Here is a 19328-nt window from a genome sequence, read left to right as displayed (position 1 = left end):
ATGGTGAGATGATTATCCTGGGTTTCCATGGGTTTTCAACTTGTATTCAAATGAACCATGTATTCAGCAGATGTGTTCCCAATATATGTCAGGGACCTCCTGGTATGTAAAAGCTGGAACACAAAAATACATGGTATATATATAGAGATATGAAAACCAAATCACCTCCAGAATTCACCAGGCCTCCCTATATAATGGTCAATAGATACTACTATTACCTTCACAAAAATGGGATTAGCAGGCCCGCTTCTTAAGTGTGGGGACTTCCTGGATAGCCACCCCAAGTGAAACAAAGTCCACAGTACCAAATGATTCTGAGGATATATATGGAAAAGGGTAATAAATATATGAATCATGAGCATCAGGTCGCCCTGAAAACAGAACACACACAGAGTGAGTATATTACCATCAATGAAGATCAAGAAGACTTCTGTCGACTTGAAATAGGATCAGGTCCTTGATGCTTTTTCAAAGGTGCATATGGGGGTGAGGAGCCAGGTAGTCACAGTACATAGATTCCAAGCACATATAATGTGTATGTAGCATATAGCAGGCCGTGTATACCTGAGTCTATATACCCAATACAGGGTTTCCAAAAATTGCTCAATTTGAGAAGGTTATTGCGGTTTTATGAGGATATGGCTTTGTCACAGCACAGTGCCTAGATAGGATAGCGTATATATATATATATATATGTGTGAATTGTCCTCCAAAGAGGATTTCCAAAAAATTCCCCGAATATACAGGGTAACGTTAGGCCCATATAGCATGCCCTTTTAACACCATGTATGCTCTATTAAATCTCAGCAGCCATAAGCTTACATAACTTGCCACCGGTGGAAGATATATTTCCCTGAAGGATTGCCGTTTGCGAGCCGCTGCAATAGTAGCCTTATGGTAGTTCTCAGAGGGTCAAGGGCCTTCCTAGCAGGGAGCTGTGACACCGCCGTTCCTTCCCGCCTCGTGGGCGCCGCACCCAGTGAAGACGCCGAGCGTAGTGACGTCAATACGTTGACGCGTTTCGTCTGCCAATCACCGCAGACTTCGTCTTTAAGTTAGCTGGAGATGGGCTTCATTTTGTAAAGACTGTCTAAATCTACTAGTCCTTCTGACACTACCCTTTCCACAGAGTGGCAATGCTGCTGTTCAAAGGGGCAGACTGACAACTCATGGGGCCCCCAGGCAATAGGGGATCATGGGGCCCCTGTGTCCTTGCCCAAACTCAAAAAAGCCTATGAAAAAGATACCAGAGGCATCTCATGGGGCCCCCTACTGACCCCGGGCCCTCGGGCAGTGCCCAAGTTTCCAAATGGTCAGTCCACCCCTGCTCCATAGATAAATTGGAGAAGTGAGTGCAGCCACCCTAGGAAAAGAAGTGTGTTACTGGCCGGATCATCAAGAAAAAAAAGGGAAAAAGGGATTATAAAAAGAAAACGAATGCAGCCTCACACCTAAGGACTGATAAGCTGCAATATATTACATTTCTGTTTTTGGATTTACCATATACCATATTTTTCGCTGCATAAGACGCACTTTTTCCCCCCCAAAAAAATGGGGGAAAATGTCTGTGTGTCTTATGGAGTGAATATGAAGTGGCCGGCCAGGAATTCCCGCCGCCACCGTGATAATACCAGGTCGGCTGCTCGGTTCTACTGTGCAGAAGAACCTGTTCCTCGGTTCTAGCTGTTCCTCAGTCCAGCTGTGTCCTGCTTTCACCGGCCGTCTTCTCTCCCTGGCGCCGGCATCTTCAGTATGGGCACCCGGCTGTGACAGCCGGGTGCCCACTGCGCATGCACGAGAAGCGCTGCGCTTTGTGAATGGCCCCGTAGTCTTCTGGGACCTGTCACTTGTACCACAAGACTACGGGGAGGTCAACTCCGCGTAAGTGGGAGCGGGTACCTGTCAAATTTGGGTACCCATTCCCCCCCCCTCCCTCGCTCCCCAAAGGTCTTCAGTCTCTGGTCATCTCCTGTACTATTTCCGCAGTCTCTGGACATCTCCTGTACTGTGTCCGCAGTCTCTGGTCATCCCCTGTACTGTGTCCGCAGTCTCTGGTCATCTCCTGTACTATTTCCGCAGTCTCTGGTCATCTCCTGTACTATGTCCACAGTCTCTGGACATCTCCTGTACTGTGTCCGCAGTCTCTGGTCATCTCCTGTTCTGTGTCCGCAGTCTCTGGACATCTCCTGCACTGTGTCTGCAGTCTCTGGTCATCTCCTCTACCGTGTCCGCAGTCTCTGGTCATCTCCTGTACTATGTCCGCAGTCTCTGGTCATCCCCTGTACTATGTCCGCAGTCTCTGGTCATCTCCTGTACTATGTCCGCAGTCTCTGGTCATTCCCTGTACTGTGTCCGCAGTCTCTGGTCATCTCCTGTACTATGTCCGCAGTCTCTGGTCATCTTCTGTACTGTGTCTGCAGTCCATTGGTTCAGAATATTTTTTTTCTTGTTTTCCTCCTCTAAAATCTAGTTTTATGGTCAGGTGCATCTTATGGAGTAAAAAATATGGTACTTTACATTTAAATTAAATTATGACTTTTGAAGGTGTGCACAAGAGAACTAACAAGTGTTTTTAGATTTTAGCCTGTGTTGCTCTTTAATATATAAAGTAGTAAAGGAGATGTAATAACCACTTAATGACACAAATTTGCATTTTGCATCCCAGCTGACCTACCTGCCCCAGCCCTGGGGTAACTGCAGAGCCCCCGTTCCAGGAGAGAAATTCCTGCCCGGTTACAGTACGTACAGCATCTCCGCCTGTCGGCTGCAGTGTGAGAAGGAAGCGGTGGTGAGGAAGTGCGACTGCCGTATGGTGCATATGCCAGGTACTGGGAGTGGAGTGGGGACCCTCTATGGTGTTTGGTTGGGCATGCGGGTTGTAATGTTTGTTCATCAAGGACAGGATGACCTTTATTAGGATATAATACCATCCTTATTACCAATCCCTGTCACAAGGCAGCCTGAGAACATTACCCCAGGTGATGCCCAATTAGGTAATCAGGTTTAGATTTATTTTTATCCATTTAGCATTAGTAATTAGGTATTATTAGGTATTATTTTTTTCTGCAGGAACGAGGGGAAACGCAGTTCTACCTCCAGCACTGAATGTATGTAATGGCAAGGGGTGATGGGCTGCGTTGGAGAGCCTATTAATGCTTGTTGCTGGGGGATATGTATTTGCTGCGGGGGCTCTATTGTTGCAGGGGGTCTATGTTTCCTAGTGGGGGATATATTGTTGCTGGGGGGGTCAGTTGTTGCTAGGCGGGATCTAATGTGGATTGAGGGGTCTAGTGCTACTGGCTGCTTGAGGGTCTATTGGTGCTATCTGCTGTGAGATCTATTGTTGCTGGTGGGAGTCTATTGTTGCAGGTGAGTGTCTATTGTTGCTTGGGGGACCTATTGTTGCTGGAGGGTATTTTGTTTCAGGGGCTGTATTGTTGCTGAGGGAGTCTATTGTTGCCTGGGGGGTCTATTGTTGCTGGGGGTATTTTGTTTCAGGAGCTGTATTGTTGTTGAGGGGGTCTAACATAAATAACAAACACGTCTATACTTACCTGCTGTGTGCAGTGGTTTTGCACAGAGCAGCCAGGATCCTCCTCTCCTCGGGAGACCAGATATAGTGAATGGAGGGTCCTGGGAGACCAGATATAGTGAATGCGGGATCTTGGGAGACCAGATATAGTGAATGCGGGATCTTGGGAGACCAGATATAGTGAATGCAGGGTCCGGGGAGACCAGATATAGTGAATACAGGGTCCGGGGAGACAAGATATAGTGAATGGAGGGTACTGGGAGACCAGATATAGTGAATAGAGGGTACTGGGAGACCAGATATACTGAATGCAGGGTTCAGGGAGACCAGATATAGTGAATGCAGGGTCCGGGGAGACCAGATATACTGAATACAGGGTTCGGGGAGACCAGAGATAGTGAATGCAGGGTCCGGGGAGACCAGATATAGTGAATGCAGGGTCCGGGGAGACCAGATATAGTGAATGGAGGGTACTGGGAGACCAGATATAGTGAATGGAGGGTACTGGGAGACCAGATATAGTGAATGCAGGGTCCGGGGAGACCAGATATAGTGAATGCAGGGTCCGGGGAGACCAGATATAGTGAATGCAGGGTCCGGGGAGACCAGATATAGTGAATGCAGGGTCCGGGGAGACCAGATATAGTGAATGCAGGGTTCGGGGAGACCAGATATAGTGAATGCAGGGTCCTGGGTTTAGTAATTTATTTCAGTAATTCAATTCAAAAAGTGAAACTCATATACTATATAGATTCATTACACACAGAGTGCTATATTTCAAGCATTTCTTTCTTTTAATTTTTAGGATTATGGCTTACAGCTAGTGAAAACCCAAAATTCAGTATCTCAGAAAATGAGAATATTGTGAAAAAGTTCAATATTATAGACTTATGGTGTCTCACTCTGATCAGCTAATTAACTCAAAACACCTGTAAAGGTTTCCTGAGATCAATAAAAAAAGGATTTTTAATACAGAAATGTTGGCTTACTGAAAAGTATATCCATGCACAGTATAGTATGTACTCAGTACTTGGTCGGGGCTCCTTTTGCAAGACTTACTGCATCAATGTGGCGTGGCATGGAGGCGATCAGCCTGTGGCACTGCTGAGGTGTTAATGGAAACCCAGGTTGCTTTGATAGTGGCTAGGATATTGTGAAAAAGTTGAATATTGTAGACTTATGGTGTCACACTCTGATCAGCTAATTAACTCAAAACACCTGTAAAGGTTTCCTGAGCCCTTAAATGGTCTCTCGGTCTGGTTCAGTAGGTTACACAATCATGGGGAAGACTGCTGACTTGACAGTTGTCCAGAAGACAGTCATTGACACCTTCCACAAGGAGGATAAGTCACAAAAAGTCATTGCTAAAGAAGCTGGCTGTTCACAGAGTGCTGTATCGAAGCATATTAATGGAAAGTTGAGTGGAAGGAAAAAGTTTGGTAGAAAAAGGTGCACAAGAAACAGGGATAACCGCAGCCTTGAGAGGATTGTGAAGCAAAGGCCATTCAAGAATTTGGGGGAGATTCCCAAGGAGTGGGCAATAGCTGGTATCAGTGCTTTAAGAGCCACCACACACAGACGTATTCAGGACATGTTCTACAACTGTCGTATTCCTTGTGTCAAGCCACTACTGAACCAGAGACACCTTCAGAGGCATCTTACCTCGGCTAAGGAGAAAAAGGACTGGATTGTTGCTCAGTGGTCCAAAGCAAATTTTGCATTCCATTTGGAAATCAAGGTCCCAGAGTCTGGAGGAAGAGTGGAGAGGCACAGAATCCAAGTTGCATGAGGTCCAGTGTGAAGTTTCCAGGGTCAGTGATGATTTGGGGAGCCATGTCATCTGCTGGTGTTGGTCCACTGTGTTTTATCAAGTTCAAAGTCAGCGCAGCCATCTACCAGGAAATTGTAGAGCACTTCATGCTTCCTTCTGCTGACCGACTTTATGGAGATATGATTTCATTTTCCAGCAGGACTTCGCACCACCCACACTGCCAAAATACCAATACCTGGTTTAATGATCATGGTATCTCTGTGCTTGATTGTCCAGCAAACTCACCTGACCTAAACCCCATAGAGAATCTGTGGGGTATTGCCAAGAAGAAGATGAGAGACACCAGACCCAGAAATGCAGATGAGCCGAAGGCCGCTATCAAAGCAGCCTGGGCTTCCATTAACACCTCAGCAGTGCCACAGGCTGATCGCCTCCATGCCACGCCGCATTGATGCAGTAATTCATGCCAAAGGATTGAGTGCATACTATACTGTGCATGGACATACTTTTCAGTAAGCCAACATTTCTGTATTAAAAATCCTTTTTTTATTGATCTCAGGAAACCTTTACAGGTGTTTTCAGTTAATTAGCTGATCAGAGTGTGACACCATAAGTCTATAATATTGAACTTTTTCACAATATTCTCATTTTCTGAGATACTGAATTTTGGGTTTTCACCAGCTGTAAGCCATAATCATCAAAATTAAAAGAAAGAAATATATCACTCTGTGTGTAATGAATCTATATAGTATATGAGTTTCACTTTTTGAATTGAAGTTCTGAAATAAATTACTAAACCCCAGACCCTGCATTCACTATATCTGGTCTCCCCGGACCCTGCATTCACTATATCTGGTCTCCCCGGACCCTGCATTCACTATATCTGATCTCCCCGGACCCTGCATTCACTATATCCGGTCTCCCCGGACCCTGCATTCACTATATCTGGTCTCCCAAGAACCTGCATTCACTATATCTGGTCTCCCAAGAACCTGCATTCACTATATCTGGTCTCCCCGGACCCTGCATTCACTACATCTGGTCTCCCCGGACCCTGCATTCACTATATCTGGTCTCCCAAGAACCTGCATTCACTATATCTGGTCTCCCCGGACCCTCCATTCACTATATCCGGTCTCCCCGGACCCTGTATTCACTATATCTGGTCTCCCCGGACCCTGCATTCACTATATCTGGTCTCCCCGGACCCTGCATTCACTATATTTGGTCTCCCAAGAACCTGCATTCACTATATCTGGTCTCCCCGGACCCTGCATTCACTATATCTGGTCTCCCCGGACCCTGCATTCACTATATTTGGTCTCCCAAGAACCTGCATTCACTATATCTGGTCTCCCCGGACCCTGCATTCACTATATCTGGTCTCCCCGGACCCGGCATTCACTATATCCGGTCTCCCCGGACCCTGCATTCACTATATCTGGTCTCCCCGGACCCTGCATTCACTATATCTGGTCTCCCCGGACCCTGCATTCACTATATCTGATCTCCCCGGACCCTGCATTCACTATATCCGGTCTCCCCGGACCCTGCATTCACTATATCTGGTCTCCCAAGAACCTGCATTCACTATATCTGGTCTCCCAAGAACCTGCATTCACTATATCTGGTCTCCCCGGACCCTGCATTCACTACATCTGGTCTCCCCGGACCCTGCATTCACTATATCTGGTCTCCCAAGAACCTGCATTCACTATATCTGGTCTCCCCGGACCCTCCATTCACTATATCCGGTCTCCCCGGACCCTGTATTCACTATATCTGGTCTCCCCGGACCCTGCATTCACTATATCTGGTCTCCCCGGACCCTGCATTCACTATATTTGGTCTCCCAAGAACCTGCATTCACTATATCTGGTCTCCCCGGACCCTGCATTCACTATATCTGGTCTCCCCGGACCCTGCATTCACTATATTTGGTCTCCCAAGAACCTGCATTCATTATATCTGGTCTCCCCGGACCCTGCATTCACTATATCTGGTCTCCCCGGACCCGGCATTCACTATATCCGGTCTCCCCGGACCCTGCATTCACTATATCTGGTCTCCCCGGACCCTGCATTCACTATATCTGGTCTCCCCGAACCCTGCATTCACTATATCCGGTCTCCCCGGACCCGGCATTCACTATATCCGGTCTCCCCGGACCCTGCATTCACTACATCTGGTCCGCCCGGACCCTGCATTCACTATATCTGGTCTCCCCGGACCCTGCATCCACTATATCTGATCTCTCTGGACCCTGCATTCATTATATCTGGTCTCCCAAGAACCTGCATTCACTATATCTAGTCTCCCCGGACCCTGCATTCACTATATCCGCTCTCCCCGGACCCTGCATTTACTATATGTGGTCTTCCCAGAACCTGCATTCACTATATCTGGTCTCCCACAGTACACACAAGATTGAAGTGCAATTATTTTAGTAAATATAAACTGATAAATACCTTTTCTCATCAGCAGTATATAGCAGTCTTGTGACTTCTATCAGTGTCCAGCAGAGCACTGGTTAAAGCTTGTAGGTGGAGTTTTAATTCTCCCCTATGAGGCAGCAGCCCCCCTGAGCTCTGTCTGGACAGTGCTGATTGTCCCTGTGCTGATCACATGCACTCTCCCGAGAGAAAAAAAACTCTCTCTAGCAATACACACTAAACTGAGCATGTGCAGAGTGACTCCAAACCTCTGTTCTATCAGGAGATATTTAGGGGACAGTGAAGGAAGAGGATCAGAGAAGACAGGATCAAACATCCTGTTTACACAATGCAGAGGATTAACCCCTTAGGTTCCAGAGTGAGTATAACAAGCATGCTTTACTGCATATACAGACTGATTGTACTGTTGTGGATTTAGTAACACTTTAAATCTTTAGCTCTAATTTCTGTCTAATAGTTATTTCATCATATTTTTATAGGAAATGAAACCGTCTGTTCTCCCAAGGACTACATTGACTGTGCTGACAACACACTAGGTACGAACGAATCTCCTGTTTATATGTCCTGTAAGACACAAACGTTTAATTATTCTAATAAAGCAGATGGTAATGATCGACTTGTGTCTTAAAACATGAAATATTTGCAGGGCTAAGCTGCAGATTGCTGTTTTGAGAAATTATTATAATGCTTAATTCTGAAACATTCACCGTATTAGCAAATTGCCAAGAACGATTTATTTGAAAGATGCCAACATACCGGGAATGTATGGGCAGTACAGAGGCCTATCATAGTCATCATTCCCCTTTATTACTATTTTCATGCTGCATGGAGGGGTTGTAGAATTGTGATGTCATAGGTTGCTGTTCTCTAATTTTGGACTATTAAAGATTGTATTTTTTGATTGATCCATATAAAATACTAGTGTAATATTCAAAGTCCTCCTGCGCTTAGGTGAACCTGTGACTAAAGCTGCTAACACCTAACCACATACCAAAAAAAATGGTCAACCCAAATTGTAAAATGTGGTGCTGTGCTAATAATAAACTATATGTGAGCCCCGATATGTAATATACAGTAAATAGGTGAACAATATCCCCTTAAAAAACAATAATAGATAACTAAGTCAAATGAGGCATAAACCCCACAACCTCTCCACCCCCTCTCCTAAGTAGGACAATCCACTAATATAAACAATATTAATACACATATATTAAATGCTGTGAAACTGAGAACTCCTGAACGACAACACCAGTAAATAAATATAGTGACATAAACGCATGTAAACTTTACATGTCCTGGATAAACTAGTGTGATGGAAACAAAGTGAATCAGTGAAAACACTCCTTGTGGTAAACCTACAAAAAAAGAAAGAGGAATCAAATGACGTGACGAAACGCGTAAGGCGGAGCCTGGATGTCGTGACGTCAGGACGTTCCCTGCTGTCTAGCGGAGGTATCCGTGGTAAGCGGGTTTGCTCGCTGATTGCAATCTGATGGTATTGCTGACTGCCTATCATGCTGGTGTCGGCGTGACACCTTATTTGTGAGTGTTTTACTTACCTTTGATTAAATATAATGTTTTAAACTCGCTGCACCATCATCCTCTTTCTTTATTCCCGAGTGTGGCTCCTTGACTATGACTGGAGGATACATTTAATAAAAGGTTCCCAGGTGCTGGTTTGATGCTTCAGTTGCAGAGTATTGCTCCCAATCTCGGATATCCCTCTTCAATACAGAGTATTGATTTTGCCACTTGGATACTTCACTGCTCCCAGAGCAACAGCGTTTTTGCTGGTTTTAATTAATCAGCAAAAAGCTCTGGTGAGTTTATTTATTTCTTCTGGTGGTGGATTATGAGCACAATTATACAAAATATATATTTTTTGCACCAATTTTTGAAGTGATTTTGAAAAAAATAATTTTGTGCACTAATTTTGAAGTGACTTTATTTATGTGGACTTTTGATTATAGATGTATATTTAGTAATTCACAACGCATTCCTATTTTTTTGTTTGTATTATTCACCTTGATTGAGGTTTTAGGTTTGCTGCGGTTTTTGTATTTATTTAAATACATTTTTGGCGCTTTTTCTTTCTTTTTTGATAAACTCAAAATAACTGTGAATGTAAGCAATGCCAGTGATCCCAATATGGGATAAATAAAGTGAATCCGTGAAACCACAAAATGTGGTAATTATGAAAGAAAGAAAAAATCAGGCTCAACGTCTGTAAATCACTAACAATCACTATATACACAATAGTGACCCCCTACTGGGGATGGGTGAACACCACAAAAATAGGCTAAATGCCTATAGACGTGATATGTAACCCCAAATGGGGGTTCTAAATAAGCGTGAAAATAAGTGAAGCAATACTTCACACTTTCCGTATATCCACAAACATATATATAACAACAGTGGATAATCCACCCACTAACATAAACAAAAAAACAAACCCCAAAAATTATAATTAACATGTCCTAAAATGTGAAAAAATAAAGTATTCAATCTATAGAAAGTTCAAATGGTGGAGGTGCAAACACGACAGACCAATAGGAGGTTTCATGGTGACATCATATGTGTGCGCGTCCTCCCCCCTTCTGTTGTAAGTGAGGGTGTACTGAGTGGGTGCGTATTCCTTGATACAGGAGAAAGGAGGGAAGTAAGTAGGAGCTAACACTTCTAGGACCACTGAGAGGAGGCTATATGCGGGACCTTGGTTACCAGAGAGGGAACTGACATGGCGGTGGACCCGACCGGTGGTGTTTTCCTTGATACAGAAGAAAGGAGGGAAGTAAGTAGGAGCTAACACTTCTAGGACCACTGAGAGGAGGCTATATGCGGGACCTTGGTTACCAGAGAGGGAACTAACACGGCGGTGGACCTGAAATCCGTTGGAGGGAGTCCGGGTTACAGACCGGTGGTGTTTTCCTTGATACAGAAGAAAGGAGGGAAGTAAGTAGAAGCTAACACTTCTAGGACCACTGAGAGGAGGCTATATGCGGGACCTTGGTTACCAGAGAGGGAACTAACACGGCGGTGGACCTGAAATCCGTTGGAGGGAGTCCGGGTTACAGACCAGTGGTGTTTTCCTTGATACAGAAGAAAGGAGGGAAGTAAGTAGAAGCTAACACTTCTAGGACCACTGAGAGGAGGCTATATGCGGGACCTTGGTTACCAGAGAGGGAACTGACACGGCGGTGGACCTGAAATCCGTTGGAGGGAGTCCGGGTTACAGACCGGTGGTGTTTTCCTTGATACAGAAGAAAGGAGGGAAGTAAGAAGGAGCTAACACTTCTAGGACCACTGAGAGGAGGCTATATGCGGGACCTTGGTTACCAGAGAGGGAACTGACACGGCGGTGGACCTGAAATCTGTTGGAGGGAGTCCGGGTTCCAGACCGGTGGTGTTTGATTGTTTAAAATACTAGTGTACCTTTTGGTGGGCAACCAGTTTATGGGTATTTTTTATTAAATTGGATGATGGTTGTTACGTTTGGTTAGCCCCCGGCATGTTGCATTTTTGGCAGTCCTCAGAAACCCATGCCATGGGATCTGTAGGCACTGTCTTTATCTCACCATCTACTTAGTGGTTCCCTCTTCCCTTTGCAGATTCCACGGTGGAAGATACCAGTGACAGATGTCTTTGCCCCACACCTTGTAACCTAACCCGTTACAACAAAGAGATCTCCATGGTTCGAATCCCCAACAAAGGATCCGCTCGCTACCTGGCCAAAAAATACAACAGGAATGAGACGTATATCCGGTAAGAGTCCAACCCATTCAACTCAACTTCAAATTTTAGCCCTAGATCCTACATCAAACTAAAGTCATCCTTTAAAAAGAAAAGGATATTTACCTTTACAGTGGCCCGCAGCTTAAAAATATGCCAAGTAGCAGATTTCTGGCCACTACAGGGATCTGATACTCCAGGGTGGGTGAAATACCTGGCTCCCCTTAACGTTGACCTTTTAGTGACAGGGTCACTTTTAAGGGCAGTCTCAAAAACAAGTCAAATCAATCAATAGCCAATAAAATTCAGAGTAGAAACACTGTATCAGGGGCGGACTGACAACTCATGGGGCCCCCGGGCAATAGGGGATCATGGGGCCCCTGTGTCCTTGCCCAAACTCAAAAAAGCCTATGAAAAAGGTACCAGGGGCATCTCATGGGGCCCCCTACTGACCCCGGGTCCTCGGACAGTGCCCGAGTTTCCAAATGGTCAGTCCGCCACTGCAGTGTATACTACAGTCCGAAAAAGACTACTTAAACCGGCCATACATAAGTCGCATTCTGAAAGAATTTTCTTTCGAAAATCTTTTCTAAGAATTTTCGTTCAGATTTCACACCATTAGCTGGCCACAGCAAAGGCCATGGAATTTGAGTGATCAGGCGTATTTGAACTTTTTTTAAAAACAAACTAATTTCTAATCAGTAATGGGAGAATCGTTGAGAAATATAATCGAAAAAGAAATGAGCGTGAGCTGTGACCTGGAAAGAAAAGAAAATTCTTAGCCATGAGAATTCTTTTCTGTAGCAACATGAGATAAAATTAAAGGCTTGGTTGGTCGAATTTTAGGAATCAGTGGTGGTACCATCGGATTACAAAATGCACGAAATTTCAGATTTTCTACAGAAAATCCGTTCGGAATTGGACCCTTGTATGGCTGCATTAGAGAAGATTTACTAATATATATATATATATATAAATTGATTATTTTAGGTAAACAGATACTAAAAAATGGTTTACATTTTTCTTTTTTTCCCAGACAGAATTGTTGTCTTTTTTTTTGCAACACCAATTGCGGATCCATATTAATATATAGGCAATGAGGCAGATTTACTAAAATTGGAGCACTCGGAATCTGGTGCACCTGTGCATGGGAGCCAATCAGCTTCTAACTTCAGCTTGTTCAATCAAGCTTTGACAAAATAACTGGAAGCTGATTGGTTTTCTATGTACTGTAGAACTGCACCAGATTTTGCACCATGCACTGTTAGTAAATAACCCCCTTAGTTTACTATCATCTGAGTTCATTCATTGCACCTATGAGGGCGCAAAATCTCACAAGACAGCAGGATATCCAAAGTGAGTGTGATAAGGAAGACATTGGGGGTTATTCACTAAAGCTACATGGTGCAAAACCTGGTGCAGCTGTGCATAGAAGCCAATCAGCTTCAGGTTTTATTTTCAAAACTTTATTGAACAAGCTGAAGTTAGAAGCTGATTGGCTCCCATTCACAGCTGCACCAGATTCTGAGTGCTCTAGTTTTAATAAATCTACCTCATTGCCTATATATTAATATGGATCAGCAATTGGTGTTCCAAAAGCAATCAAAAAGACAATTTTGTCTGGGAAAAAAAGAGAAATGTAAACCAAAATAAATAAATACATTTATATATATATATTTGGGGTAGCACAGTGGCTAAATGGTTAGCACTTCCACCTGGCACTACTCGGGTCGCTGGTTTGAATCCCAACCCTGGCACCACCTGCCTGGAGTTTGCATGTTCTCCCTGTGGCTGCGTGAGTTTCCTCTGGGTACTCCATTTTCCTCCCACACTCCAAAGACATGCTGGTAGGTTAATTGGCTCCTATCTAAATTGGCCCTAGTATGTACAGTAGGGCAAAAAAGTATTTAGTCAGCCACCAATTGTACAAGTTCTCCCACTTAAAAAGATGAGAGAGGCCTGTAATTGGCATCATAGGTAGACCTCAACTATGAGAGACAAAATGAGGAAAAAAATCCAGACAATCACATTGGCTGATTTGGAAAGAATTTATTTGCAAATTATGGTGGAAAATAAGTATTTTGTCACCTACAAACAAGCAAGATTTCTGGCTCTCACAGACCTGTACCTTCTTCTTTAAGAGGCTCCTCTGTCCTTCTGTCCTGCACTCATTACCTGTATCAATGGCACCTGTTTGAACTTGTTATCAGTATAAAAGACACCTGTCCACAACCTCAAACAGTCACACTCCAAACTCCACTATGGTGAAGACCAAAGAGCTGTCGAAGGACACCAGAAACAAAATTGTAGACCTGCACCAGGTTTCCAAATCAGCCAATGTGATTGTCTGGATTTTTTTTCTCATTTTGTCTCTCATAGTTGAGGTCTACCTATGATGCCAAGTACAGGCCTCTCTCATCTTTTTAAGTGGGAGAACTTGCACAATTGGTGGCTGACTAAATATTTTTTGCCCCACTTTATATGTATGAATGTGAGTTAGGAACTTTAGATTGTATTCTTCTTGAGGATTAGGGACTGATGTGAATGTACAATATATGTATATGTAAAGCGCTGCATAAATTGACAGCGCTATATAAGTACCTGAAATAATAATATATATATATATATAGTAAGGCTGTGATTTTTTTTTTTTTACAGTGACACATTAGGATTGATTTACAAGTATTGGCTATCACTTTTCCTTTGTGAAATGAATATGCACTTTGCAAAGTGAAATATCGTAAGACAGGTGATCCAGTGTTCATGCTAAAAAACCAATCATATGAATCATGAGAATCCAGAAACCAATCATGAAAATTACAAAGAAAACAAAAAAGATTATTTGTAAACACGTGATTGGTTGTTTGAAATGAATACAGCTCAGTGAGCATTCAGTTTGCAAAGTGAACGCTGATGTTGCTAAGTGAACAATCTCTCTTTTTTCTTTTTTCTTTAAATCAACCCAACTATGTTGTCTACCAACTTCAGAACTCCAGACAACATTTTTAGAAGGGTTTAGCTGGAGGCCTAAACAGCTCTGCCATTGAGAAATGAAGAAAAACAATTTTTTTGTAGATTTGAGTTCATCATATTAAAAATACACATTCTTTAGAGCAAAAATTTTACATATATTCCTCAGTACGTGTGTAAAAAACATTGAACGCCGCTCACCCAGCCCGGTACATAGAAGTGTACCTTTTTAGTGCTGCTCCTTGCCCTAGCTTTAATATGCTGCCCACTGGAGCTCAGGAATGGGGGTGCTGGCATCCTTTCACTCATTCCTATCAATGTGTGTAGGAAATGTTGGACGCCCCTCGCCCAGCCTGGTTACATAGAAGTGTAAATAATGGCCTCAGCCAGCCTTCCTCCACTGGTCACGCCCCCTGACTCATTTGCTACGCCCCCCAGGGGCTTACTCATAGGTGCTCTATGACTAAGCACCAATGGGTGGGGGTAAAATGCCTCAGAGGGCGTGGCCAGTGGAGAGGTGTTGGCTGGGGCCATTATTCACACTTCTATGTACCAGGCTGGGCGACCGGCGTCCAACATTTCCAACACACATTGATATGAATGAGTGAAAGGATGCCAGCACCCCCATTCCTGAGCTCCAGTGGGCAGCATATTAAAACTAGGGCTTGGAGCAGCACTAAAAGGTTTCTAATATTCCTCAGTAAAGAATATAAATCCACTTTGTGTGCACGAAATGCCTTTGCTAAGCCCAGATACTACCTTGTAAAAGTAGCAGCGACATCATCGCTGTTCTTTACATAGTCTGTGCAGAGAGCAGAGCTGTGGGAGGGGCCTGTGCAAAACTACAGGAGGAGGCGGAAACAAGACCAGTCACCCGACACTAGCAGAGAGAACAACAGTGAGCGGTCTTATTACACGAAGGAAAGTCTCAGACCAGATTACTGCACAGATTTGGAAGAAATGCACAAAGCCCACCAATATTTTAGAAGAACATAAAATAGTGCAGCGCTGAAAATAGTGACAAAATGACAAAAAAGTAGTCCACTAAAAGTCTATGACATATAAACGTATCCAGTGTCAGATGTGGATTCAGAATAGGTGATCCGTGTGGAAATGGCTGGAAAACGCACTCACCAGAAGTAAGACACATAAACGCAGTGTGTATGTAAAACTCAAGGATCTTCAATCCAGAGGGAAGTAAAGCTGATCCGGTTACAGGAATGGTGAATCCCTCCTCCGCAGGTGCAGCAACCGATCTTCCTTAACACGATTAGATGTAGAATTCCAAGACCAAGGTTCTGCAAGCAAAAGCTCCTCAAGGGAGTTTTAGGGAAGGACACCCATAGTGAAGTAGGTAATAAAAGGCAGCTTTATTCACAATAATGATATCCAATTCAAAGCAGGCAGGTATCATACAGATGTGTCAGCAAGACAACTAACCCTGATACTTTGAATAGTGGCCGCCGGGCCTCCACGTGGCACCGGCGGCGTAGCGTCTCGACGTCCAGGCTCCTCCTTACGCGTTACGTGCGCACGCACATCTTCAGAGGTATGGAACCATTGACGTGTGGACGCGAATGGGCGCATATATATAGGCATAATGACGCATGCGCAGTAGCGTGTACGCAATGCGCAAAACCCAAGGCGCATGCGCGTGGCTCCGTCTTCCATTGTAATGGAGCTCGGAGACGCAGGGTGGAAGGGCGAAATGCCCTATTGTTGACAGATAAATGTCAAACAGAAGTCAAGTCCAACAACGGTGTAAAATACACCTAATTAAAACAATCCGATAAGGATCTATGTAAAATATGCAAAGAGGCGCGATAGCGCCAATATGTTGAACTATTCCCAATTAGATAATATCTAGGTAAATGTATACATGCGTCATTATAACATAAAATTAATCAACATTCAGTGAAGACATCATATACATAAAAATAAAAGAAGAAGTTCCTAAAACATAAAATAAAATAACAATGAGAAGGCTGCAGAACTAAATCTGCACCAACCTGAGTAAAAAATGCAAATCATTAAGAGATCATGAAAAGTGCTAAGGTGGGAGCGCATGTGAAACGGTCAAGCCATGCGTCCATAACCATGCGTCTAAAACATGGAAAAATGGGGTGAAATTACATCATCCATTGGCAATAAAGCAGTTAAGATCTAGATCTATATTGAGCCCCGCTGGGTGGGAAGTCCCCAATTCGAAAATATGCTTAGTCTCCAGCTGGGAAACTGCTCTCACTTTGTGTGTGCCTCTCCAGTGAGGGGTGACTGAGTCGATCCCCACAAACTTGAGTGATGTGGGATCTCTATGGTGAAAACGTCTATAATGTAGAGATAGAGAATGGTCTCTATAACCTTTTCTGATATTGGCAATGTGTTCCCGAAGGCGATCTCTGAGCCTCCTGGTGGTCCGGCCAATATATTGCTTGGAGCACGGGCATTCAAGTAGGTATACTACAAATTTGCTGTCACAACTAATAAATTTGTCTATTTCGTATGTCTTGTGTGTTTTGACTGTGTAGTTTTAAGAATGCTCTGAAAACTATCATTAAGACAGGCTTTGAGAGAGATATTATTGACAAAAAAGAAAGGGACTTTCTCTGTCCCAAGGCACCTAAGATACCAATCCTATATATCTTACCAAAGATTCATAAGGACCCTCTGAGACCCCCAGGAAGGCCAATTGTCAGCGGGATCAATTCCCTTTGCTCCAAGATCGGGCAATATATAGACCATTACTTACAGCCGCTAGTAGTCCACACCCCCTCATATCTCAAGGACACTAAACAGGTCCTAAATGCCATTAAAGACGCAGTCATCACTCCATCTACTATATTGGTTACGGCAGACGTTGAATCACTGTACAGTAACATTAACCATGCAGATGGAATGCGAGCTGCAGAATGCTACCTAAGACAGCAGAGCCCTCTCAGTTCCACCCATATAGATTTCATCTTAGAACTACTTGAATTTGCAATGGTTAAGAACTACATGTGGTTTGATGGCAGATATTATTTACAAATAAAGGGTGTGGCTATGGGGGCGAAATTCGCCCCCAGTCTCGCCAATTTATTTATGTCCTTTTGGGAGGAAGAGATTATATATTCCAGGGACTGGCCAGAATTGGCCTTCTATAGGAGATACATTGATGATATTCTCTTGTTGTGGAATGGGGATACACAATCACTAAATAACTTCTTCACAACCCTGAATTACAACAATCAAAACATTAGACTCACTTACAACTTCAGTCACGAAGAAGTTAGCTTTTTAGACCTCACCTTGATGAGGGTAGATAATAAAATTATCACCAAAACATTTTTCAAGTCGTCCGATCGGAATAGTTATATTCCTTTGGACAGTTGCCACCACCCCAGCTGGCTTGCTAACATCCCTAAAGGACAATTGCTAAGATTGAGAAGGAATTGTACTAATACCTCAGACTTTCAGGTACAAGCCGACATTTTGAAAAAACGTTTTTTGGAGAAGGGCTACAATGGGGTATCGATTGATAACACCATCTTAGATATTACCCAGATTAACCAGGAGGAACTCCTGGGTACCAATTCCAAGAAAATGAATGACATTTTTTGTCCGTTCATCACTACCTTCTCTGTCCAACATAGAGCGGTTAAACATATCATCAGGAGGAATTGGAATATATTAAAATCAGATCCAGTTCTGAAGGACATACTTCCTGAGACACCTGAAGTAATTTTTCGGAGACCAGCCACTCTCAGAGATAAAATATCTCCTAATATTATTAACCCCCCTGCCCAACCACTCACATTATTTAACATGAAGGGTTTTTACCCCTGTAATAGGTGCATTGCTTGTAAGTGCAATGGAATTAGAAAGAAGAAAATCTTTTCCTACAATTCCAGTCAAACACACAAGACATACGAAATAGACAAATTTATTAGTTGTGACAGCAAATTTGTAGTATACCTACTTGAATGCCCGTGCTCCAAGCAATATATTGGCCGGACCACCAGGAGGCTCAGAGATCGCCTTCGGGAACACATTGCCAATATCAGAAAAGGTTATAGAGACCATTCTCTATCTCTACATTATAGACGTTTTCACCATAGAGATCCCACATCACTCAAGTTTGTGGGGATCGACTCAGTCACCCCTCACTGGAGAGGCACACACAAAGTGAGAGCAGTTTCCCAGCTGGAGACTAAGCATATTTTCGAATTGGGGACTTCCCACCCAGCGGGGCTCAATATAGATCTAGATCTTAACTGCTTTATTGCCAATGGATGATGTAATTTCACCCCATTTTTCCATGTTTTAGACGCATGGTTATGGACGCATGGCTTGACCGTTTCACATGCGCTCCCACCTTAGCACTTTTCATGATCTCTTAATGATTTGCATTTTTTACTCAGGTTAGTGCAGATTTAGTTCTGCAGCCTTCTCATTGTTATTTTATTTTATGTTTTAGGAACTTCTTCTTTTATTTTTATGTATATGATGTCTTCACTGAATGTTGATTAATTTTATGTTATAATGACGCATGTATACATTTACCTAGATATTATCTAATTGGGAATAGTTCAACATATTGGCGCTATCGCGCCTCTTTGCATATTTTACATAGATCCTTATCGGATTGTTTTAATTAGGTGTATTTTACACCGTTGTTGGACTTGACTTCTGTTTGACATTTATCTGTCAACAATAGGGCATTTCGCCCTTCCACCCTGCGTCTCCGAGCTCCATTACAATGGAAGACGGAGCCACGCGCATGCGCCTTGGGTTTTGCGCATTGCGTACACGCTACTGCGCATGCGTCATTATGCCTATATATATGCGCCCATTCGCGTCCACACGTCAATGGTTCCATACCTCTGAAGATGTG

At 43.5% G+C, this 19328-nt stretch overlaps 1 protein-coding gene across 1 annotated transcript in view; it reads left to right on the top strand.

The window, feature by feature from the left end:
• The window catches only part of ASIC4 (acid sensing ion channel subunit family member 4), a 464132-nt gene that overhangs the window by 426100 nt on the left and 18704 nt on the right, over nucleotides 1-19328 (top strand). Inside the window, exons 4-6 of the mRNA XM_089680599.1 lie at nucleotides 2666-2825; nucleotides 8236-8292; nucleotides 11365-11518. Of these exons, the coding sequence (XP_089536725.1) occupies nucleotides 2666-2825; nucleotides 8236-8292; nucleotides 11365-11518 (371 nt within the window). The remainder of the gene's footprint in view (nucleotides 1-2665; nucleotides 2826-8235; nucleotides 8293-11364; nucleotides 11519-19328) is intronic.

The sequence above is a fragment of the Staurois parvus genome, unplaced genomic scaffold (assembly GCF_062004578.1).
Source record: "Staurois parvus isolate SC_StPar_1 unplaced genomic scaffold, SC_StPar_1.0 ptg000246l, whole genome shotgun sequence".
Lineage (NCBI taxonomy): Eukaryota > Metazoa > Chordata > Amphibia > Anura > Ranidae > Staurois > Staurois parvus.
Note: the sequence above shows the minus strand (reverse complement) of the source record. Positions and strands in the feature narration are given on the sequence as shown.